Here is a 24,882-nt window from a genome sequence, read left to right as displayed (position 1 = left end):
TTAATTCGGACTCTTGGGCCTAATTTGGCACATGCGCCTTAGGCATTGACCTGCACAATTCTGCCCACATGTCACTCTTTTTCTTTTCCCCACAGAAAGCGACGCTGAACTGTGTGTATACTACAGTGTAGAGAATGTAGTACGTATCCTTTCTTTTTTTTCTTTTTTTTTTTTTTTTACTTCCTTAGTCGGCCGTTCTGACTCTCTCAATTTCCCTTCCTAGTGTTGACGTTCTTGCTCCCCTCTTCCCTCTCCTCCTCCGCCCCCTTGTTCAACTCAAGAAAACTCACGATACCTATACCACTTGCGAATTCTTATGCCTATACTAGTAGGGTGGGAAACTAACACTAAGGTAGGTGACTCGGAGTTTTCCCGACAAGGCTCCATTTGGCACACTATCTTTTTTTTCTCTCTTTCTTTTGCTTCTACAATTTTCTTCGACCACCGATTTTCTATTCATACCCTTCTGCCAATCTTGATTCTCATCAATCCACCATCTCGATCGTCCCTTTTTGGCGCTTTACGACGGTTGGCGATCCTCTTGCTCCTGCCTTGCCCCTCCAAACCGCATCACGCATGAAATGACCTCTGCCATGATGGCAAAAGGAAAGCCCATGGCGGGACAAAAGCAATGTTTGTGCTGACCTCACCACTCAGGCTCACCTCCACTCCACGTGTACAGGATAGCGGAACTTCCCCTCCTTTCTCAAGGGAACCCCTGAATCTACACTTCGCGCAACCGCACCGTACCACACGACACGGTCACCCAATCATCAAAGCTGCAGGTTGTACCTTGCCGCAGCTTCACAGATACACGCTAGTACATAGCACCAGGAGCTGCAACACCAACCCTACAGACCACCCTGTCTACGAGAAAATTAGCTGATCAGCGCCTGTGACGCCATACCTTACATGGTCAAGACTAGGATCCCCCGATCTCCACCCGCCGTGACAAAACAAGCGGGAACTTGGGAAACTTGAGGTGAACTCGGGAGCTAAGAGGAGTCGTCCTTCTGCCGCCAAGTCTGCCGCCTGACTTCTGACTGGCGCGCGACCTCTCCGCTGCCCACTCCCGGCAGACACCAGCCGGTTTGGCGGCCTTGACGCCCCTCTTAGTCTCTCAGTCCCCTCCCCTCATGTTTCTGACCGACCCTACCACGTTGAACAAGAACGAGCGAGGGCAAAGGGTCATCGTGATATTATGCCCAGTCTCGAGCGGAGTCCGATTCCCATCTTGCCTTCCATCTTGAACCACCGCCCCTCATTTCCGGAGCCCAGTCACTTTTTGTTTCGCCCAAAAACCACTGTGGGTGCAGGCAACCTCACGCTTTTTTGTATCGGCGCGTGGAGCACAAGGTTATGGGTGGGGGGCCTTTGTGCTCCTTTCATGATCGATCAACCGTCCCGTCCAACCGTTTCTTCGACTTTTCGTGTAATGGACACGTTGATGACTCCGTAGCATATGACAGGTTTCACACTACCAGCATCATATCGTGATCATGAGATGATTGCTCTCTTCGTCGCCATTCTCCGTCGACATCATCCGGCCGACATTCTTTGCAGAGACTGACAGCAGCAGTTCAGAAAGCATAGGTGGGAGCGTGGAGGGGCGCCGCCGTTGGGCAGCCACAATCGCTTCCCGAGACGCAGCAGCAGTAGTAATATCAGCAGCCGCCACGATCCTTTTCTGTAACATCTCGGGATACCGCCGTCTGTAAATATGACAGGATCATGCTCCACTGCAGGAGCTTGAAGGTAGCGGGAGGCCCCCAAAGAAACTAGCAGCCGTCACTTGACTGCCCACTCCCACTCAGGACCCTCTCGGCCCCGTTCCTACATTAGAACAACCGCCCGGTCCAAGTCATGTACAACGCCGCCTTGTACAAGTACCCGTCGTGCACACTACATTAGCTTGGCCAGCACCACGGGTCCGACTGGGACGAAAATGGAGAACGGGACAAGGACATGCAAAGTTCGAAAAGTCCTTCCGGATACATCACCGAGCGCCGACACCGAATGCAAGCAGCCAGTTGCCTGCTTTCCCTTCCCATTTCTGCCTGTTATGCTAATGAGCGGTTAAGGATACATGGTGCTGCTGCGACGGAGAAAAGCAACAGTCGAAAGAGGAAAAGAAGCATAACACTGTGTCTCCGATGCAGGGTCTCCCGAAACAGAGTGACCGCGATCTTGACTGCCCAATCCCTTGCTGCCTACGGAGTACAGGCGTAGCAGTCCCCTCATGCCAACCCCGGTTTTCCCTCAGACTTCATCTCTAGATGGAAACCTGCCCAAGTCAAGAATCAACTACTCGTAACCTCCCGTACATTTTGGCCCAGGCTTCCACTCAAACCAGTGCAGCGCTGCATTAATCCGACTCTTAAAGTTGGTCACTACGTTTACCTTTGGTTTTTCAGTCTACGGATCCCTGCGGCTGCGGCTGAGAGAAGGGACGTGGTCCAGCATGGCCTGCTTGCGCCTCCCCTAAGTGACCCCAGCGCCACAAACGTCGGATCTTGCCTCCAACTGCAAACTCTCTTTTTCCACTAATGGAAACTTGACACACCGAGGGGGGAGTTCGGGCAAGGTACCCCGGAGCCCCTGAGACCGGCCGAGTGATGTCATCGGATCGACGACTCAAACCTGACTGTCTCTACTTTCAGACCTCCGTTGTGTTCCCTCACTTCCGCTTTCTCAAGACCGTGACAGGCCGTTTCCCTACACGCTCCATCCAGTCACGAGTCACTTCAGCCCCTTCTGCCGCCATCCCCATGTCCCTGCTCGTCGTTTTCAGGCCCCCGCCTTACCGTGCAGTCGACTATCGTTCATCATTCCGCTAACCGTGCGTCCTAAATGACTATCATCCTGTCGCGGGTGCTGTTTCACCACATCATGAAGTAACCAACATCTGTTGGGGCGCGGAGCCAACCAAAGATGTCTCTGACAGAGTCAAGTTAATCAATTCGCCAGAAGACCTCACTAGGAACCACCCACCACTACCAGCTTCAGCTCCTATGCATTGCTAAACAGGCGACCTCTTTACCGCGTTGGAGAACGGGTCTCTACTGCCGTCTCGCAGTTCGGGGTTAGGCTCAAGGGTGTCGCGGTGCCGACTCGGTTGAGATAAGATTTGCTTCATTGTGTCACCAGAAACAAACCATTTCTCTGGCCCGCCATTCTCTGAGCTCTTGTTCGTCGAGTCGATGCCTGTTGAGAAGATCGTCCCCTTCTGCTTCAGGCGGCATTGACGGTGACAGGGAGATCATCATCAATGAAGAATAAGTCAAATAATTGAAGAGAGAGATGGGCCAACTGCTACCGCTACCGCTACCCCCCGACAGCGATGGAATGCCCGGGGGCGGCCAAATGTATCGGAGATGTCATGTAGGCATGATCATCATCATTACTATGTACTACGAGTACGTATGTCCGTCCCGAGGCGGCAGGCAGGCAAGCAGGCATGGCGGTCTGACTGATCATTGACTGACTCTGGTAACTCTCTCGTCAGTGTTGGCGATGGGGCGGGTCACTAACGAATAGTTGGACGAGCGGACACTCCACCAGGCATGTTATTTGACCCTTAACCTTGTCCCCATCCCACACAAACGTCGGAGCTGGCTCCATTCCCAACCATACTTTGAGTTCTTGAGCACTTGACTTTTTTGCAACAAAACACGGAAAAGCATCCGTTTTTTTTTTTTTCCTTCCTTGATGGCACAGCCTGACCGCATTGCAGCCTCACGCCCCAAGCATTCCTCGGCATGTGGGCATACCACACGTCGTAGTCTTTAAACCCGCATATACTCCTATATGTGCGTGTAATGAGTGATGTGTACACAAGCTTGAGTGGTGTGTGTAGTGTATGCGCTCAGGCGGCAAAGAGACGTCCGAAATTAAATATTCAAGAAAAAACAAGGACTCGCCCAATTCCAACGTCCCGCAAGCCACGGCGGACTAAGCCCGAAAAGAAACTGGAATGCTTAAATGGCATTTCCCAAATCTCTAAACTTTCTCCCATCTTCCAAGGCACAAGCAAAGACCGGGTTTCTCTTCCCTTTGCCGTATGCAACTCTACCACGCTACGTACCGCACCCTGCTTTCTCCCATCCCGCCGTCCATCCGGAGAGGACCCTTTTTTTTTTTTTTTTACCCTCATGTTCTCACCCTCGGCACCCCCCCTCCCCTTCTCTCATCTACTTCTTTTTTGTTCTTTTTTGACGCCCTTTACACACACCCTTACCCCCTCCCTCAAGACCCAAGATTCCCAGCGAGGTAATGACAGCAAGCGATCGGCAGTACCTAGCATGAAGAGCAACGCCCGGCACTCAGAACAACAGGGTGACGATCCCACAGTAAGCCCGACTCAGCCGACCATTGCTCGACCAATGGCATTTTCCACACGGGGATCGTCATAAAACGATATCCATGGATTGCCGAGTATACCATACCCGCTGGCTTGAATGCTCGCTGCGAATGGACGGGTTCGGGGCCGGTGATGCTTGCTGTTGCTGCTGATGCAACTGCTTCTTACATATTTCGTACACGTCTGGGTACTCGGCCAACGATGGGGTTCGTTATCACAAAGTACTTTTGTCATACACACATCTCATCACCAAGCTTATTACTTGTACTACAGTTGGTACAGCATGGTCTTCTCCGCGGGTCTTGGAAGAGGGATGAACACCCCCGTCTCTGTTGTCCCCCCTTGTTTTAATTCTTTTCTTCTGCTGAAATTCCGTTTGCAACAGGCGGAACGCCCTATCTGCAACACGTTATTGAACGAGCACGACGAGTTCATTGTATGTCCCATGACTTTTTCGTAACCTCTGCCCATGTCCTTTCCCCCCCGTCTGGGCGCTCGGATTATCATCCTGTAAATAACGTCAGTCTGGCGGTGGGACCGGAAGAAGGGAGGGGGGACCGCCACAGTCGGTGACCACGTTGGTTCCTTTCTAATCCTCTCCTTGCCGCCGACTGTTGGGTGAGTTTCTCCGTGAATATGTGCGACTTCGCTTTTTTCTCGTTGCTGGCAAACTCCCTGCATGCTACCGAGTGTCACGTCTCGTTCCTCGCCCTTATCTCCCCGCTTCCGCCCCAGCACCCTAAATAGACGGCCGATGTTGTTGCTGCCCGCGCCTCGGGTCAACCAACCCCGTCCGTGTTGAAATCCCGCCGGACAGGATGGGATAGGATGAAATGGGGGGGATGGTGGTAGGGCAGATACGTAGTTAAGAGAGAGAGGGGAGGGGACGCATGCAGCGAGCCTCGGGCGACATGACAGCCGACCGCGAAAAGAGTCAGATGAGACCAGACGGCGACATTTCTTACACCATAGACGCGCAATCACCTTCCTCTGTCGTTTGGCCCATGGCAATGCCCACACCTCCCTCTAGCATGCGGCGGTTGGCGACCCGCAAAATGTATGGGACGGTGGGCTTTTTTCCCTTTTTTTCTTTCTTTTTTTTTCCTTAGGTGTGCCTTTCTTGTGTAACGGGAGGCTATCCGATGCTGCAGGTACCCCATCTCACCTTTCACCGCGTTGTACTCTCGTGACCGAATGTACTGTGTGTGTGTGTTTTTATTCAGTTTTTTCCCCCTTGGCTTCCTCGCCACAAGGTAAGTAAATCAGCTGCGTGGTCTGCCAAGGATGACGGGTAAAAAGTAGTCATGGCTGCCGTTTGTCGTCGTGGCCGCCGACGCCGCCCGCCGCCGCCGCCGCCACCACCACCACCGGGTTGCCGTGTTTCGCTCGTGACCTTTCTAACCTCGTCAAATCTCCGGCATTCCCTCGGCGGGCCTCCCCCGGCTCAACAATCAACCCTCCCCCCCTAAAGCCACAGCCTTAGTCAATTCATCCTCAGGCCCAGAATTCAAATTCGCCTCGGGCGTCCGTCGGGGCGCCGATTAGCAATATCGGGTCACAATTTAGTGAGGCGAGCAAAACTACATAAAGAGCGCGTCATTTACTTGGATAGGGATGTGTGAGGGAAATACGCTTGGGAGAAAAAGCTCCAGGTCTTGGCTTTTCTTCAACTTTAGCGTGCCGCGAAACCCGCGTCGTCGATTCCGACGCGTTAAATCGGGGCCGTCAAAGAGGTGTCAGGAAAAAAAAAAAATGATATAAACTGGAGATTTACGGTATCCATCCGGATACTCCATAAAGCAAGCCTAAACAGAGAGAGAGACGAAGTAGAAAGTCTCATACGAAATTATTACTTACCACTCCCGATTAGTTTTTTTTTCAACCTTGAGCCCCACGCGGGTATCGGTTATCCCAGGATACACTTTGTACCTTTGACGGAACAATGTGAAAATAAAAAATAAAAGGAAGGAAATGTTACTTCCTAGCTGGGTCCTTTGAACCACGGTGTTCAGCTGCAGGTGATGAAGTTTGAAAATCGGGGAAATCTGCCCATGTGTTTTTTTTGATTGCAAATCGGGGGAGGGAGGAGAGGGGCCCTGATGCTGGACATGTCCATCCCACGCCCGGTTCGACGTCGCACCGTAAAGCTTGACTCGGGTCCTGCCAACAAGCACGTTCCTTGCCCGTGATCGAATGGGTGATCAATCACTCATCGAAAACTGGGCTGCCTCTTCGGTCGATGCAGAAAGTTTCCGGTTTCGTGGCATCCCATCTTCTTCTTCCCTCCTGTTCTCCTTTCAAGGGCAACGTACGTATCTCGACACCCTCACAACTTGACCCAACACTTTCCACACAACTCGGCTGCCGCTTCCGATGGACACCGCTTGTTTTGTCTGTGTACATGTGTGATGGTGGTTGAGTGTAAGTTTGGACGCAGGGTATGCTGCGGGGTGATGCGTCGTGGCAGCGTGGAGGCGTTGGGAGGGGTTGGTTGGTTGGTTGAGACGAGATGAGACGGGAGCGACGAGATGATGATGACGATCACAATGAAGACGGGGACTCACAAAGTCTAAAAGGGCTCTTAGTTTTGCTGTGATGCAGATACCTGCCCGATCTGTGGGTTGTGTAGAGCACCAAGCACAAGTAAGCTGGTCACTTGATGGGGTTGCTTATGGTTTTTGGATTTGGCCTTACATGATGAATGTTTGTTGTTGCTGTTTTCCCACCAGTTTGAAACTCAATCGCAGTCGGAATCAACTCCTAAGTTTTGTGATATTGTGCTAAGCACACTTTTCCGAAGGTGTGATCTTCGATGATGAGCGCCCTGCTACAGGTGCAAGCGGCTTCTAGATTCTTCGTGGCTCAGACGTGAGAGGATTCACCGTTTTGTCCAATGAAAGATGTATGTCAGGAAAGTGTGCGATGTTACCATTGCCATGCAGATCAGCTTGGAGTTTTGTATCGAGTTGCGAGGTCGGGAGATTTCGGTTTTGTGATTGACATGTAGGAGAGATTCGGCAATGTTCTCGAAGAAATTTAGGTTTGGTAGACCTACCTGAGATCAACGACTACATTCTAAATGCAGAAAGCTCAAAAGACTATCAAGACCGCTGACGTGGTTATAACTTGTAGATTCTTAGTATCCACTTACCTAAAATGATATCTTAAGACAAAACTGATATAAATATTGATCGGGTGTTCATTAGAACATATTTAGGTTGTGATTGGCAGTTGAACTGTTCAATAACCCCAAAACAAAAACTGGATACTCGATAGACGGCGTATCATTTATAAATAGATGTTCCTGCAGAAAACAGATTGACGCCACAGGAAATTTTGGTCACTTGATGGCTGGGCTGGGGTTATCTGTAAATCTCTCTGGCCGATCCTATGCTGATGTGTTTTAAGGGGTTAAACTCACTTCACTCTTCTCTTACGCGGTAAATTGCTTCAAACAATGACTAAACACATCTCTACGATATTGCTCTTTGTAGCAGTCATTTACATCAACCTTGACTATTCCTGTTTACTTGCACCGTTAGAAGCATGGAGGAAGACTTGCTCAAGTTAGTTGACTGTTGACTGAAGTGTTACTTGGAGAATGAGCGCATCTTCCAATTGACTTCGTCACTAGTTGTCAAGTTTAAAAGAGTAGACTAGCTCTTGACTTCATCAGGCCACAGATGGTTGCTCCTTAGTTGTAATCGGGACCTGAAAAGCAATGAGGCGTAAATAGCTAAGAATATCCCACTGGCACATGGTTTACTATCTAAGATGCTGTTATGATCTTCCTACTGCTGAGGTATGCACTTAATCGGTTTGTAATCATGAGGACTGTTGCTTGAATTTTAACAGTGCTTTTTGATGATGGTAGAAATAGAAAAGATATTGACCTGACATATTACTAGCCTGTGTTCCTACTGGAAGGAAGACGAGTTTGCGTTGAAAGAGAAAAGGCTAGCAGAGAACATATGACTATATATCTCTTTAAAGATATAGTTGTTCACATTCCCATCCATCTTAAGGGAAACCCGTTTTCAGATTCTTGAATTTTCAATTGTCCTGTCTCCCATTTCTACGAACAAATTTGTGTAATCTCATATCTCGATCAGAGAACAAAGTTAGTCTTATCATCCTGATGAAAATCCACAGGCAATATTTGCGTGGTTGATTTCTTCGTATCCATCAAAGAGTTGGTATCGAGGCACTCGTTCTGAAAATGACTGGGGAATTCATCCAAAACTATCCTGTGATTTGTCATTCCATGGGTTCAATGAGGTACATCATCCATTACAGAGTATGGAATGAGCTCTGTACTTGAGTCATTTGAACAACAACGTTGTATTCCTCGTTTTCAGTTATCAAACTGTCCAAAAAAGGTCTCAGTCAAGTCCTTTGTTAACCATTATAACATACAGGAGCTTAGTTATCCAGTTGGAAAAACATGTGCATTATGTTGCTGCTCATGAAATGAACGGACATCATAGATCAGTATCGAAACGTTACGCTCGCGTCATCAAAAATTCAGACATATATCCAGCAAGCGAAGATGATCTTGTTGGATTTGTGTAACTGCTAGCATCTTGTTTTATGCACCAAGCAACACTCGAGTCAACGACAAAGGCTATTCCGTGGATATTTAACAGTCTCATTTCCATTTAGTAGATAAACAGAGGTTTCTGGATGTCCTGATCAATAGTGAATCCCCATTGAACCTGACAAGTGTCTTCAAACGAATGTCAGTACGTCCGCAACAACAACTTACTCTCCTCCGACAATTTGCAGCACCACAACGTTGTTAGAGAAAATTCAAATTCTTCTTACATGCTATTGGTTTGTCTGCGGTACTTATAACCGCTCTTGTTTTGCACACGTTCTTCCTAACTTTCCATTTCTTGGTTCGAAAGCCGCATTGCATGTAAGAGGAGTCAACGCAAAACCCTGAATGCGTTGGTCTCGTTCTACAGGCAGTTTCAACTGTCAAGTCTAGTCATTTCAGTCCTCTTTAACAGATTTAAGATGTACAGAGTAACACAATGAAGAATGATCAGGCTGTATGTTGATTCAAAGGCTGCGCCAAAGGAGTATAAAGTTGCTCTGACTTGAACTGTGCTATTGTTCTCGTAGGTTTCACGGTTCTCCTTCGCCAGTTATGTCAGTGATGAAGTAGGGATGCTACAGGGTGGTGGGAAACTTTGAACGAGATACCGTGTTGCCTGGAAGGCGAAACGGTTGATATCGACCGAATGTCCTGCTAGAGGTAACCGTCACAATGATTGCGTACCACACCACCATCACCACTACCACCGCTACCAGACTACAGAAGAACATACCTAGTGATAGCTCACAGTTATTGAGCTTTTACAAATTGTTGCAATTACGGGGATGGCGTGTTCCCGCGAACAGGACTGATTCAGTGAAGATTAAAGGGCCATTGCGCAAACGTAGACGTCGACCCAGTCCAAGAGAAACGCGTGGAAAAGTATAGATGAGAATGTGACATACCGAATATAGGGGTGGTAAGCAGACTTGACACGTTACATGCGCATACCGAGATGTCCATTGAATGGACTGGGCAAGGGACGATCCAGTGAGGTTGTTCACATCACTGTTGCACGCCTCAAAGGACGGGAAAGTAACCCCATTATTCAAGTACAACCCCTCCTCATTTTCTCCCGCTCAAACTGTTATGGCTACGAAGGTATGAAAGTTCAACTGAGCCTTGAAGTGAGGACTTTTAGACACTCCGATGCTACCAAAGTGCCTGGTTGATAAGAGCTTATTTTCCTAAGTTAATTGTGAGAAAATGAGTATCCAGACGCTACGCTCTGGTCTATATCAATTCAGGATCTATATATGTAGTCATTATACTCAATCTAGAAATCGAGACGTACGTGAAATTTACACCCGAAAAATCACCAACTCTGTGAGAGGCATGGGTTTGTCACTAGACCAAGTCAAATTCTTCATGGAAGCGTGAATCAAGTCCCGGGATTTCTATATGAACTGTCTGTCTGACAAATGATGGCATACCGCAATAGATGGTTTCATCGCTCAGGCAGACTAAAAGGCCCTTTATGGAACTGAAGATGTATCAATATAGAAAATTAGTCCTGACTTTGTGTCCCCAGCCAATCAAAAGACACAGAATTACCCTATGAAACCCATTAATGTTGAGAACCTTGCCACAGTTGTTAACCTACATGATCGTAACCAACAAGAGCTATCGTCATGCAGTAGTCTGAAGTACGGCACTAACACAACGCACATCTCTACCAATTCGCCCATCTACATTGTTGACCTAATGTAGGTTTCACAGGGGGTGAAACGGAATTCCGTTCGTCAATAACAAATAACAGTAAATTGGTTCTAATCGATGGTTCATGATAGTTGAAAGTGGTGTTGTTGACTAGAAGGTGGGGATATTCCCCCTTGGCCTGTCACGTGGGTCTGGGAGGCTTGGGCCTCTCAGCCTGGCGGGCGTATAGCTAGAAGTGCCACACGACTCCGTATTCCAACTATCGCAACACTGGAAACTCTCTTTTTATGGTGTTGAAGCGGTTGGAATACGTTGTCCCTATACAGTTCCGTCTCCTCGTTAATTCAGCCTCCTATCCCTACTTTCTCCCGTAGTTACGGTCTTATTACCTATCCCCCTATACGTATCGTTATCGTATTGCTATCAACGAATCTCTCGAGGGCTCGATTTGGTTTGCTCTCCTATCCCTACTTTCTCCCGTAGTTACGGTCTTGTTACCTATCCCCCTATACGTATCGTTATCGTGTTACTATTAACGAATCTCTCGAGGGCTCGATTTGGTTTGCTTTTCGTGAGGGTATTAGCAGGGTTGTCTTCGCCGTTAATCTAACGAATTTCTTATAGTTTTCGTCTTTCGTACGATTATCTTAACGCTATGATATCGATCATAAGTCGCTTTTCTTTAGTAGTGCCTAGCTTTACGAGATACTCGTATAGCGAATAAGAATCGGTATAGATAACTATCTAAATCGTTAGTAGGTTAAGGTAGTTAGTAATTATCGCTAGGGTTATAGCGAAGGCGTAGGCTATATCGACGCTAGCGACTATCCTATAGATCTCTAATGCTAATACGCTGCGGGTAACTTATTTACTCTTCGTAAAGCTATAATAAACAAGGTTATTATAAATCGTAAATTCTCCGTTATTACTATTAGAGGAAGTATCGTTAGCTAGGATGATTAGAAACCTTAATTAGGAGGAGAGGTCGTAGTTATTAGCAAACGACTTATTAACGAAAACGAATAGCTTAGCTATTATAAGGTTAAGTAGGATAAGTATTATTCCTCGGTTAAGCGATTCTATTTGCTATCGAATCCGTTGATTTAGTACTTTTATCGCTTCTAGCGAGGGGTCTTAGTATTAGGTAGTAGTAGATAAATCGAAATAGGCTTCGGGTTAGCAAATTGACGCGATGTACGCCCCTCTAGCGCGTTGTTCGATATATTGCTATTTTAGGTTAGGTTTAGTAGTCTTAATATATCGTAACTTCTTAGCTTGTCTCTTTTGCTTTAAATTAATCGAATTATCGGTTAATAGCGCGATTATTCCTCTGTTAAATTAGAAGGATTTGTTAATTATAAGGATATTTTTCGCTTTTGCTGTAAAAGCTGCTTTTTCTAACTATTTATCTTCTAATTATAAGAACGCCTTGTCTAATAAACTAAGGGTATCGTCGGTTTATATACCGATATAGCTAAAGTATAGATTTTCGGTAGATAAGATTAATAGGCATAGATCGTACAAAGAAGTAACTATCTAAAGATTCTCTCTATAATGCTTGTAATACGTTGCTTACTAGTAGGTTTTAGCTTTTACGATTCTATATAAAGGCTTTATAACCTTTATAATAGTCCTTTTTAAGTACTAGTCTTGAATTTGCTTCGGTAGGTAGGTAAGAATAGTACGATTAAGCCTTATAGAGGATTAAACGTAGGCTTATATAATATCTCGAAGCTATAGTTATTTCCCTTCTCGTAAGAGTAACGAGGTAATTAATAGAATTAGCCGTTAACTCGCTTACTAAATCGTTAGCGATTAGGTTAATATAGCCTTCTTACTATCGTTAGTATAACCTTATATTATAAGTCTTGATTTCTCGTAGGGTTTAGTTATTTTACTTTTTGTTAGAAGTATAAGTATATTATACTTCTATTTTACTTATTTATCCTATTTAGTCTTATCTAAGACTTAGTAGGACTTACAAAAGTAACTAGCTAAGAATGGCTGCTTGCTAGTTTAAACATATGACATTCAGATCCCTATGGAATACTCTCTTTAACCTTATCTAAAAGTCTATTTAGTTAAAGAAGATTCTAGTCTGATTTATAAGCTGCTTTATAAGCTAGTTGACGTATATACTTACGTATACTAAACCTAGCTTATAGCTTCCTATATTAGCTATTATAGGCAACGTTATACTACTATATAACTAGCCTAATTCTCTCTCTTAGCTAGCTATTAGTTCCTCAACCAACTCAGCTTCAATATAAGCCTATACATTCTTTACTATTAAAGCCCTACTTCATAAGTACAAGTTCCCTTACTCTAATACCCTGTTATAAGGATATCGTACTATCTACGAGATTCCTACCTACCGTTCCAACAGGTTATGAGCCCAGCGGAGTAATAACTTTACTTATTCTTTTATCCTCAACTCTTCGGTTATTAAATATCTTAAACTCTATTTTATTCCTATAAACGATATAAGTCTTAGGAATTTATATTTATTATTCTTTTAAACCGTATATTATTATAACGGTTATTATTATAACGGCTATATTCCCCTAAGACGAAAAGTCTAAAACTTTAACTCTATTCTAGTACTATTAAGGCAGACGAAGTGTAAGTCCTTAGTACTACTAAATACGAGACTATTAAGGGGATTACGTCTTAGAAACTATTATTCTAAGATATTACTTGCTGCTTTTAGTGCTTATATACCCTATTATAAAGGCATATCCTAGGGCTTAGCACTTAATAACAAGGCAAAATACCTGTTATTTACTCAAGGCATAGCTCCTTAGTATCTTCAGCAGCCTATTAAGGGATAAATTCCCTATATTATAAGCAGTTTTTGGGCTATAAGTCCCCTATCTCAAGGGCAATAAGTACCCAAGGGCTATAAGTCCCTATATTTAAGGGCAATAAGCACCCTATTAAAAGTCAATATGTCTTCGACTACTACGACTACTACTACTGCTATAAGAGCCGTTACAGGCTGTTTAATGCCTGAAAATCAACGATTAAAGGATATAGATAACTGGAATACCTGGATTACTACCCTTCAAATCTATTTTAAATTGCTGAATTTATCCCAATACTTTGAGGATCAAGAGAAATATTCAGCTATAACCGAAGAGCAAAAATCACAAGCCTTACTAGTTATAAGGCAAAATTTACAGCCAGAACCTCTTAGCCTGGTTTTTAATAATAAAGACCCAGCAGAAGCCCTAAAATTACTAAAGGATACCTATGAAGGTTCCGGGCCGGTTCTAAGGCAACAGCTATATCTCGAATTCCACGCTATTAAATTCGAGGATTATAGCTCTTTAAATCTATTTATTAGCTCTTTTAAGGCTTATTTATCTAAATTAGCCTCTGTAGGAGCAAAAATCGAGACTATAGACCAAAATACGGTCTTTATAGCTGCCTTATCAAAATCATTTCCTATTTGGGCTGAAAGGCAAAGGGCTGCCTTACGTTCTAAAGAGATACCTACTTTAGAAGCCCTTATTACGGATATATTAGATGAAAATAGGCGTGATGAGGACACCCCTATGTCTAATTCCTATATCCATAGGCAACAGTCTCAACAACGGTCTAAAAAGACTAAGAGGTCTAACTATAGACCTAATGCCTTTAAAGGCAATAATAAAAGGGAAAACCAACAGCCTCCTAGCAACTCCTACTCTTTCTATAATTTAGAATATTATAGTGGGATTGATGCTAGTTACTTTAATAAGAGGCCTAATAGCCCTAGTTCTAGTTCTAGTCCTAAGAACTGGTGGCTGTATGATTCCGGTTCTACTGTTCACATAGCTAACAGTAGAGAATTCTTTACAGCCTATACTTCTAAAGACAACCTCCCAGAAGTCAAAACAGGCGCTGGACCTATAAAACCTAAGGGCCAAGGTACTATAGACCTACCGCTCTACTTTAAAGGTCAAAGGTCAACTATTAGGCTTGAACAAGCCTTATATATACCGGATTTCCCTATAAATACTATTTCAGGTCTAAGGCACTATCTCTCAGGAGGCTATATTAACGGGAATTATTTATATACCCCGTCTCACAAAGCCTTTGCTGCCTTAAATATCCCTAAAAGGGGATTTTTCCTATCTATATATGGGAAATTAGAACCTGATATTCATAGTTTGAGGAATAAGAAGACGAATAAGTCCTCCTCAACTAATAAGACTAAAAAGTCTACTACCTCTAATTATAACGAGGTTGATTTATCCTCTAGAATCGATGAACTTTCCGATTCTGAAGCCTCTAACTATATGGCTTTTGAGGAATTACAAGGTAACCCTAACCCTAAGGGTCTAAAGGGTCAAAATAACCCTAATCTTAAGGGTAATAACCCTACTAATCCTACTATGGATTGGCATAACAAATTAGGACATCCTAGTTACTCTTACCTATATAAGACAGCTAAGATAACTAAGGAGATTCCTATCAACCAGCTTAAAAAGGACGATTTACAGTGCCCTAGCTGTGAGAAAGCTAAGTTAACTAGACAACAGTCTATAGTTAACTATAACAGGGCTACTAAACCTCTCGATCGACTATGTATCGATACGATTAAGATTACGCCTTCTACTATAGCTGGGAATATCTACGCTATCCCATATACTGACGATTATACTAGCTATAGAGATATAGATTTCAGTCCTACTAAGGATAAAATCTTATCTCTTATACAAATAAGCTAGAATATTATTATACGCAGTATAACCAGTACCCTAAGTCATTACGAATTGATAATGGTACTGAATTCGCTATAAGCGAATTAGAAGCCTATACTAAACCTAAAGGGATAGTTATAGAGCTTACTACTGCATACACGCCAGAACAAAACGGTATAGCTGAACGAGCAAATCGAATCATAGTTGAAAAGGCTAGAACTATATTACTAGCTTTAAAACTACCTCTATTTCTATGGGATGAAGTCTTTAAAGCTGTTATTAAGTTATTAAACTATACAGCTACTTCAAGACTCCCTATTACACCATACGAGGCATTTTTCAACTATATATTTCCTAATAAGGATAATCGACCTGATTTATCTTCCTTATATAACATAGGAGATTCGGTCTATATATATTATCCTAAGGAAAAACAAGTCAAATCGAATAAGGTTTATACCTATACTCAAGAGGGCATATACCTCTATACAGAGGCAACGAATATTCATATTATATACTGCCCTACTAAGCCTTATAAATCACGAATCATAAGGGCTACTCATATTCGTTTTATACGAAATACTATAAGAGAGGGGGAACAAGAGGCTCAAGATTCCTCTAAATCCATTACTTCTAGTATTTCTAAAGACGTCTTTAGAGGGTATAACTTCTTTAGCTTCTTTAACGTCTCTAGAGACGTCTTTAGAAATACTAGAAGTGATGGATTTAGAGGAATCTTGAGCCTCTTGTTCCCCCTCTCTTATAGTATTTCGTATAAAACGAATATGAGTAGCCCTTATGATTCGTGATTTATAAGGCTTAGTAGGGCAGTATATAATATGAATATTCGTTGCCTCTGTATAGAGGTATATGCCCTCTTGAGTATAGGTATAAACCTTATTCGATTTGACTTGTTTTTCCTTAGGATAATATATATAGACCGAATCTCTTATGTTATATAAGGAAGATAAATCAGGTCGATTATCCTTATTAGGAAATATATAGTTGAAAAATGCCTCGTATGGTGTAATAGGGAGTCTTGAAGTAGCTGTATAGTTTAATAACTTAATAACAGCTTTAAAGACTTCATCCCATAGAAATAGAGGTAGTTTTAAAGCTAGTAATATAGTTCTAGCCTTTTCAACTATGATTCGATTTGCTCGTTCAGCTATACCGTTTTGTTCTGGCGTGTATGCAGTAGTAAGCTCTATAACTATCCCTTTAGGTTTAGTATAGGCTTCTAATTCGCTTATAGCGAATTCAGTACCATTATCAATTCGTAATGACTTAGGGTACTGGTTATACTGCGTATAATAATATTCTAGCTTATTTTGTATAAGAGATAAGATTTTATCCTTAGTAGGACTGAAATCTATATCTCTATAGCTAGTATAATCGTCAGTATATGGGATAGCGTAGATATTCCCAGCTATAGTAGAAGGCGTAATCTTAATCGTATCGATACATAGTCGATCGAGAGGTTTAGTAGCCCTGTTATAGTTAACTATAGACTGTTGTCTAGTTAACTTAGCTTTCTCACAGCTAGGGCACTGTAAATCGTCCTTTTTAAGCTGGTTGATAGGAATCTCCTTAGTTATCTTAGCTGTCTTATATAGGTAAGAGTAACTAGGATGTCCTAATTTGTTATGCCAATCCATAGTAGGATTAGTAGGGTTATTACCCTTAAGATTAGGGTTATTTTGACCCTTTAGACCCTTAGGGTTAGGGTTACCTTGTAATTCCTCAAAAGCCATATAGTTAGAGGCTTCAGAATCGGAAAGTTCATCGATTCTAGAGGATAAATCAACCTCGTTATAATTAGAGGTAGTAGACTTTTTAGTCTTATTAGTTGAGGAGGACTTATTCGTCTTCTTATTCCTCAAACTATGAATATCAGGTTCTAATTTCCCATATATAGATAGGAAAAATCCCCTTTTAGGGATATTTAAGGCAGCAAAGGCTTTGTGAGACGGGGTATATAAATAATTCCCGTTAATATAGCCTCCTGAGAGATAGTGCCTTAGACCTGAAATAGTATTTATAGGGAAATCCGGTATATATAAGGCTTGTTCAAGCCTAATAGTTGACCTTTGACCTTTAAAGTAGAGCGGTAGGTCTATAGTACCTTGGCCCTTAGGTTTTATAGGTCCAGCGCCTGTTTTGACTTCTGGGAGGTTGTCTTTAGAAGTATAGGCTGTAAAGAATTCTCTACTGTTAGCTATGTGAACAGTAGAACCGGAATCATACAGCCACCAGTTCTTAGGACTAGAACTAGAACTAGGGCTATTAGGCCTCTTATTAAAGTAACTAGCATCAATCCCACTATAATATTCTAAATTATAGAAAGAGTAGGAGTTGCTAGGAGGCTGTTGGTTTTCCCTTTTATTATTGCCTTTAAAGGCATTAGGTCTATAGTTAGACCTCTTAGTCTTTTTAGACCGTTGTTGAGACTGTTGCCTATGGATATAGGAATTAGACATAGGGGTGTCCTCATCACGCCTATTTTCATCTAATATATCCGTAATAAGGGCTTCTAAAGTAGGTATCTCTTTAGAACGTAAGGCAGCCCTTTGCCTTTCAGCCCAAATAGGAAATGATTTTGATAAGGCAGCTATAAAGACCGTATTTTGGTCTATAGTCTCGATTTTTGCTCCTACAGAGGCTAATTTAGATAAATAAGCCTTAAAAGAGCTAATAAATAGATTTAAAGAGCTATAATCCTCGAATTTAATAGCGTGGAATTCGAGATATAGCTGTTGCCTTAGAACCGGCCCGGAACCTTCATAGGTATCCTTTAGTAATTTTAGGGCTTCTGCTGGGTCTTTATTATTAAAAACCAGGCTAAGAGGTTCTGGCTGTAAATTTTGCCTTATAACTAGTAAGGCTTGTGATTTTTGCTCTTCGGTTATAGCTGAATATTTCTCTTGATCCTCAAAGTATTGGGATAAATTCAGCAATTTAAAATAGATTTGAAGGGTAGTAATCCAGGTATTCCAGTTATCTATATCCTTTAATCGTTGATTTTCAGGCATTAAACAGCCTGTAACGGCTCTTATAGCAGTAGTAGTAGTCGTAGTAGTCGAAGACATATTGACTTTTAATAGGGTGCTTATTGCCCTTAAATATAGGGACTTATAGCCCTTGGGTACTTATTGCCCTTGAGATAGGGGACTTATAGCCCAAAAACTGCTTATAATATAGGGAATTTATCCCTTAATAGGCTGCTGAAGATACTAAGGAGCTATGCCTTGAGTAAATAACAGGTATTTTGCCTTGTTATTAAGTGCTAAGCCCTAGGATATGCCTTTATAATAGGGTATATAAGCACTAAAAGCAGCAAGTAATATCTTAGAATAATAGTTTCTAAGACGTAATCCCCTTAATAGTCTCGTATTTAGTAGTACTAAGGACTTACACTTCGTCTGCCTTAATAGTACTAGAATAGAGTTAAAGTTTTAGACTTTTCGTCTTAGGGGAATATAGCCGTTATAATAATAACCGTTATAATAATATACGGTTTAAAAGAATAATAAATATAAATTCCTAAGACTTATATCGTTTATAGGAATAAAATAGAGTTTAAGATATTAATAACCGAAGAGTTGAGGATAAAAGAATAAGTAAAGTTATTACTCCGCTGGGCTCATAACCTGTTGGAACGGTAGGTAGGAATCTCGTAGATAGTACGATATCCTTATAACAGGGTATTAGAGTAAGGGAACTTGTACTTATGAAGTAGGGCTTTAATAGTAAAGAATGTATAGGCTTATATTGAAGCTGAGTTGGTTGAGGAACTAATAGCTAGCTAAGGGAGAGAATTAGGCTAGTTATATAGTAGTATAACGTCGCCTATAATAGCTAATATAGGAAGCTATAAGCTAGGTTTAGTATACGTAAGTATATACGTCAACTAGCTTATAAAGCAGCTTATAAATCAGACTAGAATCTTCTTTAACTAAATAGACTTTTAGATAAGGTTAAAGAGAGTATTCCATAGGGATCTGAATGTCATATGTTTAAACTAGCAAGCAGCCATTCTTAGCTAGTTACTTTTGTAAGTCCTACTAAGTCTTAGATAAGACTAAATAGGATAAATAAGTAAAATAGAAGTATAATATACTTATACTTCTAACATAAGGCTACGAATTATAGGTGGCTAGCGGTTAAGAATCCTGCTGCGCCTGAGTCGGGTATAATCCCTTAGAAGTTCTAGGCAGAGTAGCATCCCTTGAGTATAAATTGCGAAGGTAGCTTTTTCGGTTCTAGTTAGTTGCGGAAGAGGTCTTCTTTCGTAATAATATAGCAGGTTAACTAGTCTGCTAGGATCGTAGCGATCTTATTGCCGTTAATTACTATTATAGTAAAATAGGCGGTGACTTAGAATTAACTATCGCTGCCGGTCTCTTCTTTTTCGTTACTTTTACTAGTTTGTTCGGTTACGTAGTAGTATTGCTAGGGGTCTTCGGCGGTAGGTTATAAGTCTAACCTATCGAAACCCTTATATTAGATAAGAAATTAGTTATATGCTAGAAGTAACGTATCCTAAGCATATTAAGTAGTTTTAAACTTTTCGTATGCTTTTCGTCTTTCTTCTATAGTATGTTTAGTTAACTAGCAGTTAGGTTTTCTATATATATAGTACTTCTTAAGCGTTAGCAGTAATAAGGGTTTGTTACAGCTTCTTCCTCGTAATAATTGACTTTGTAATAAACGACTATATCGTGAATAACGCTTTTGACCGTTGAAAGTTTTATCGGTCTAGTACTACTCTAGTAGGTTAGCTATTATATTAAATTATTATTAGTTAAGACAGGTAGCTATCTCGATCGATAAGATTAATTAGCTACGAAGTCCTTTATACGTCTTAGCTAGTATAAATAACGCTATTATATACTTTGGAATATCTCTATAAGCGTATAGAAGTTAGGTATAGAAGGATCGGTCGTTATAATCCTGTTATAGCAAACCAGGCTAAATCTTACTTAATTTGTTATATAGTATGTTAAAACACTCCGATTTAGTCTTTCTAAGGTTATTGCGAATGATTTAGAGAAGAGTAGTTATATTTTACTACGTAATATATGCTTATTACCTTTCCTTAGTCTCGAAGTATAATTTTAATTAGTTGATTATAGTCTCGAAGTTAGGCTATAGGTTAATTACTTTAATCGAGGCGTAGAAGTAGGTTTTAGCTATTCCTTTTAATATTAGGGGAAGTACCTTGTTATATTAAGAGGTGTAAATTCCTAGCATTCTATAGTAATCTACGAATACTAGCATCTTCTTTTTAAGTATATCGTATATATTGCCGCTATATTTTATATCGTCAAGGTATAGTTTTGCGAATTCTATTAGTTGCTTTCCGATATAGTCTATTAACTTATATAGTTAGAAGTCTATTAACGGAGAGACCGTAGGATATAGCGGTCGGTACGGTAGTTGCTACTATTATTATTCTTATAGAGGAGGTGGCTATAGGGTTAGTTTAACTCTTCCTCCTATGCTGTTAGCTACTATTACCGGTCTCGTAATCTCTTTATAGAATTCGGGGTCTTTTATCAAAGCCTTTAGGTTGCAATATCTCTTAACGCCTTGTTCGAGTTCTTAAGGTAACTAGTAGTAGAATTCTTCCTTTTTAAAAGCTAATGCTACGTTTTTCAAGATTTTCTTACTATCTATTTCGACGTAGACGCTATTACCGATTAAATAGTCTCTAAAGAATCGTAAGATTAGGGGAGGTACGTTCTAAAAGTCTTCTTCTAACTAGTCGGCGAAATTAGGAGAAACTTCGTTCTATAGCTTAAGGCTTATAAGATTCTTCTTCTTATAAGTCTTAAGTAAGAAACCTAGATAAGAACCTAGTTGCTATAGGCTAGCGTTTATAAAGTCGATTACCTAGTTGCCTTATACTACTAGATCGATTATATTTTCGATTTTTTATAAAATAAAGACTATTAATTAGCTTTTAGTAATAACGCTGCTTACAAGCGATCCTTCTCGTAAATTTTGCTCTATTCTAATAGTATAAAAGGATTACTTATATTTAGAATCTTAAATTCTAATCCTTAATAGCGTTAGCTACGATTAGTATAAGATATAGGCTTAGAAGTAGGAGTTAAAAGACGATTCGGGATATTACGATTTTAAAGGGAAAGAATCGTAAAATCGGGGATTTTCGTCGGTTTATCGTTTATTTCTATCAGCGCCGTTCTTACTAATATTCTCGAAGGGTATAAAGGTATATATAGGTTTCGAATTAGTAAGGAGAAAGTTCTACTATAGATTCTCTCGTAAATCTTTCTTTCTCGCTTCAGGCTTTGCTCCTTACTATTAAGAAGTTTAGAATCTAGTAGATAGTTAGCTTTATAACGCTTATAACTACGTATATTTCTCCTAAGCCATAGCCTCGGAAGCATATACATATAGCTATATAAGCGGATTACCGCTAGTAGTCTCTACTTGCCTTTCGGCGTATTTTTCTTTTAGTAGGGAGGTCTTTTATAGCAAGCGCCTCGCAGTTAGCACCTTGTCTAGGGATTTATTAAGAAACTAGCAGGCGCTTTGTAATTAGCACCGCGCGTAGGGGATAGTTATAGTTAGGGAAGTTGTTATCCTTTATAAGATTCGTAAATCTTCGCCTTTATAGTATAAAGAGGTTAGAGGACTGTCGATTCGGTAGGTCTCTTCTTCTAGTAATTAAAAACGCGTGATAGAACGCTCTTGCTAGCGATAATTAGCTGCGATTAACCTTATCCCGCCTAAGGTAAGCATAGCAGTCCCTAGGTTACTCGAATAATCAGATTGCTAGTAGATTCGAGGAAAAGAAGCTTTCTTCTACTAGTTTCCGTAGATCCTAGTTACTCTTACTTCTTCTCTCGTTAGTACGAAATCCCTACTTTTACCTAGGCTTAGGTATCTAGTTTAAGAAGTCGTCTCTTCTAGTATTAACCTTGCTAATCTACAGTTTGTCCGTAGCAGAGTAGTAATTATAAAGTTAACTAAATTAATAGCAACTATGAGGTTTACTACTAATCAGTATAGGTTTTATAGGGGGTGAAACGGAATTCCGTTTGTTAATAACAAATAATAGTAAATTGGTTCTAATCGATAGTTTATGATAGTTGAAAGTAGTGTTGTTGACTAGAAGGTGGGGATATTCCCCCTTGGCTTGTCACGTGGGTCTGGGAGGCTTGGGCCTCTCAGCCTGGCGGGCGTGTGGCTGGAAGTGCCACACGACTCCGTATTCCAACTATCGCAACACCTAATTAGAACAGACCTCAGAGTCCATGGCCACAGAGAAAGAGAATAATATTGCTACGGCAATCGGGGGTAAGACTTAGGTAGCGCCGTAACCAACCCACAAGGACGATCGATATCCAATGATTGGATTAAAAACAGTGCGCAATATAAATCAAAGTCATACATTCCTAACGATCGTCTCAGGGTATAAACATTACGTCTAAGAATCCCAATCCACCAACACATTATTACCTCCCCAGATTCAAAAAAAAAAAAAAAAGAGCAAACATTAGAAAACAACCGCGCGTGCGCCTCGCAGACATGACTCTCTCATAATCTCATCTCCATCCAATCTTCTCCGTAGTCGTACAGTTGTTGAAAGTACCTTAAGCGTAGTAAAAGAGATATCGCAGTCTACACGACATTAATCTCTCAAAGCATTGTTGCAAAAAAATTTAGACGCGGTTGGCGTTTCCGTTGGAATGGCCATTGGCATATCCCGTACCATTCTGAGCACCATTGTGCGCAGCGTTGTACGCACCATCGGGACCAAGGTGTCCATGGTGTCCGCCGTGCTCACTAGTAGGATTGTGAAGCTTGCTCGCGCCAGGCTCACGAATGTGCAGACCGATCGCGGAGGGGTCAATGTTTCGGTGGCCCCAGAGAAGCAAGAAACCAAACACAGGCTTGGCAAAGATGTCGAGGATGCCGTAGAAGATGGCTTCAGAGTCAGGGTGAATAACGTTGCCGCCCTCGCACAGGCCCCAGGCAATGGGGTACAGGAACCAGAGGAAGATGGTGAGGACGCCGCAGTTGATGTAGGTGCGCTTGATGGATCCGCCCAGGGCAGAGGCGTGGCGGCGGCCGTCAATGACGAGCGCGTAGGCGACGTACAAGAGGGCAAACATGCCGAATACCCAGTATCCCCACTTGTAGCGCGTGCTGGTGAGAGCGCCGACAAGGCCCGTGACGATCATGATCTCGTCCGCGAGAATAGCGATGAGGATGGACGGCCAGGGCAAGCCCGCCGTGAGGAGCAGGTCGAGGAGCAACAAGGGAGTCGTGACGAACCAGTCAATGTATCGGACGTAGAACATCTCGCGGGTTCCGGCGGCGGAGACGGCGCTGCTGTTCGGACGTGGGAATTCGACCTGGATCGGCGTCTGTCCAAGGCCGGCACCCATGGAGAAGTAGGCTATGCAGGCAACGAAGGTGATCAGGGACGTGATGTAGTGGAAGAGGCGGTGCGTTTCGCGCTTCGTGAAGGACATGCCGAGGAAGATGAGGGACGAGAAACCCATGATGGCGCAGACGGTGAAGTACCAGTCAGAACCGCGGCGGGTGATTGCCAGGTCAGCCTGCTGGCCGACCCCGGCGTTGGTGCTAAGGGCCTGATTGCCTGCCATGATGGCTGATCGAACAAGCCAGTAAGATTCAGCAATAAATGTCGTGTAAAATGGTGTCTTGGTGTAGATATATCGAGCTCGACTGGCGAGTTTGGTCTAGCTAGGTTTATTGATCGATGCTGTAAGATGAGATGGAATGAGACTCGAGGTAAGACGGTTCGACGCCAGCAATATATCCTCATCCGAAGTCATCTGGCTTGCTCGAGGCCCAGCAGATTACCAACCGCTGTCAATACTCCAGCATCATGTCTGTCCATATGATTTCATACACGTCGTAGAACCAATAGGTAACATCGGTAAGAACATGAGCTCCTGATGACGTTTAGACTCGACGGCAAACCGTGCTTGTAGATGTCGGGTGTGAACGACGCAGCAGCAGACGGAAGACGCTATCAAGAGGCAACAGCAATAGACCCACTAGTGAAAAAGCATATGCAAAGAAAGACACCATGCGAGCGCGCGCCCCAAGGCGCGGGAGCTACGGCAGTCGAAGCTTAGCATGTCATCTACCCTCTCTTCTCTTTTTCTGTCCCCGTTATAAACCCTTGTCGCGTAACCACGTTGCAAAACAAAGGGATCTGCTGCTCCACAATGGTCTTGCCTTACGCCCCATCAGTCCAAGAAAACTAGTGAGTCAAGCTCCAGATCGTGGTTCGTGATGGGTCTATGACGGTGTCCAAAAGTTCCAGACCGTCAATTTTGACGAATAGCAAAGAAAAGAAATATCAACCACGGGCGGGAAAGAGACGGAAATGTGGATTATCTGAGGATTACAGCTAGGTAATTGTTTGTAAACATTTGTGAACGAAGGTCGTTGCACCGTCAGGTGAAGCATGGACAAAAGATTTCATGTCGATGAAGTCACCATTTTGGTCCGGCTCTACGCCGGATGCTGCCGGACGTTATTTCCGCTCTACCGCGGAGCTAGCC

The 24,882-nt window shown here is 42.6% G+C and overlaps 1 protein-coding gene across 1 annotated transcript; it reads right to left on the bottom strand.

The window, feature by feature from the left end:
• Positions 1-23,001: 23,001 nt before the first annotated feature.
• CTRU02_204972 (Protein FDD123-like protein 2) lies at positions 23,002-23,952 on the bottom strand (the record flags this gene model as incomplete). The annotated part of the gene is made up of 1 exon (XM_036724439.1): positions 23,002-23,952. The coding sequence occupies one exon, from the start codon at positions 23,950-23,952 to the stop codon at positions 23,002-23,004; it is 951 nt and encodes a 316-aa protein (XP_036584066.1).
• Positions 23,953-24,882: the final 930 nt, after the last annotated feature.

This window comes from Colletotrichum truncatum (genome assembly GCF_014235925.2).
Source record: "Colletotrichum truncatum strain CMES1059 chromosome Unknown Contig_0003, whole genome shotgun sequence".
In the NCBI taxonomy this organism is placed as follows: Eukaryota; Fungi; Ascomycota; class Sordariomycetes; order Glomerellales; family Glomerellaceae; genus Colletotrichum; species Colletotrichum truncatum.
The sequence above is the reverse complement of the archived record's forward strand: the minus strand, read 5'-3'. Positions and strand labels throughout refer to the sequence as shown.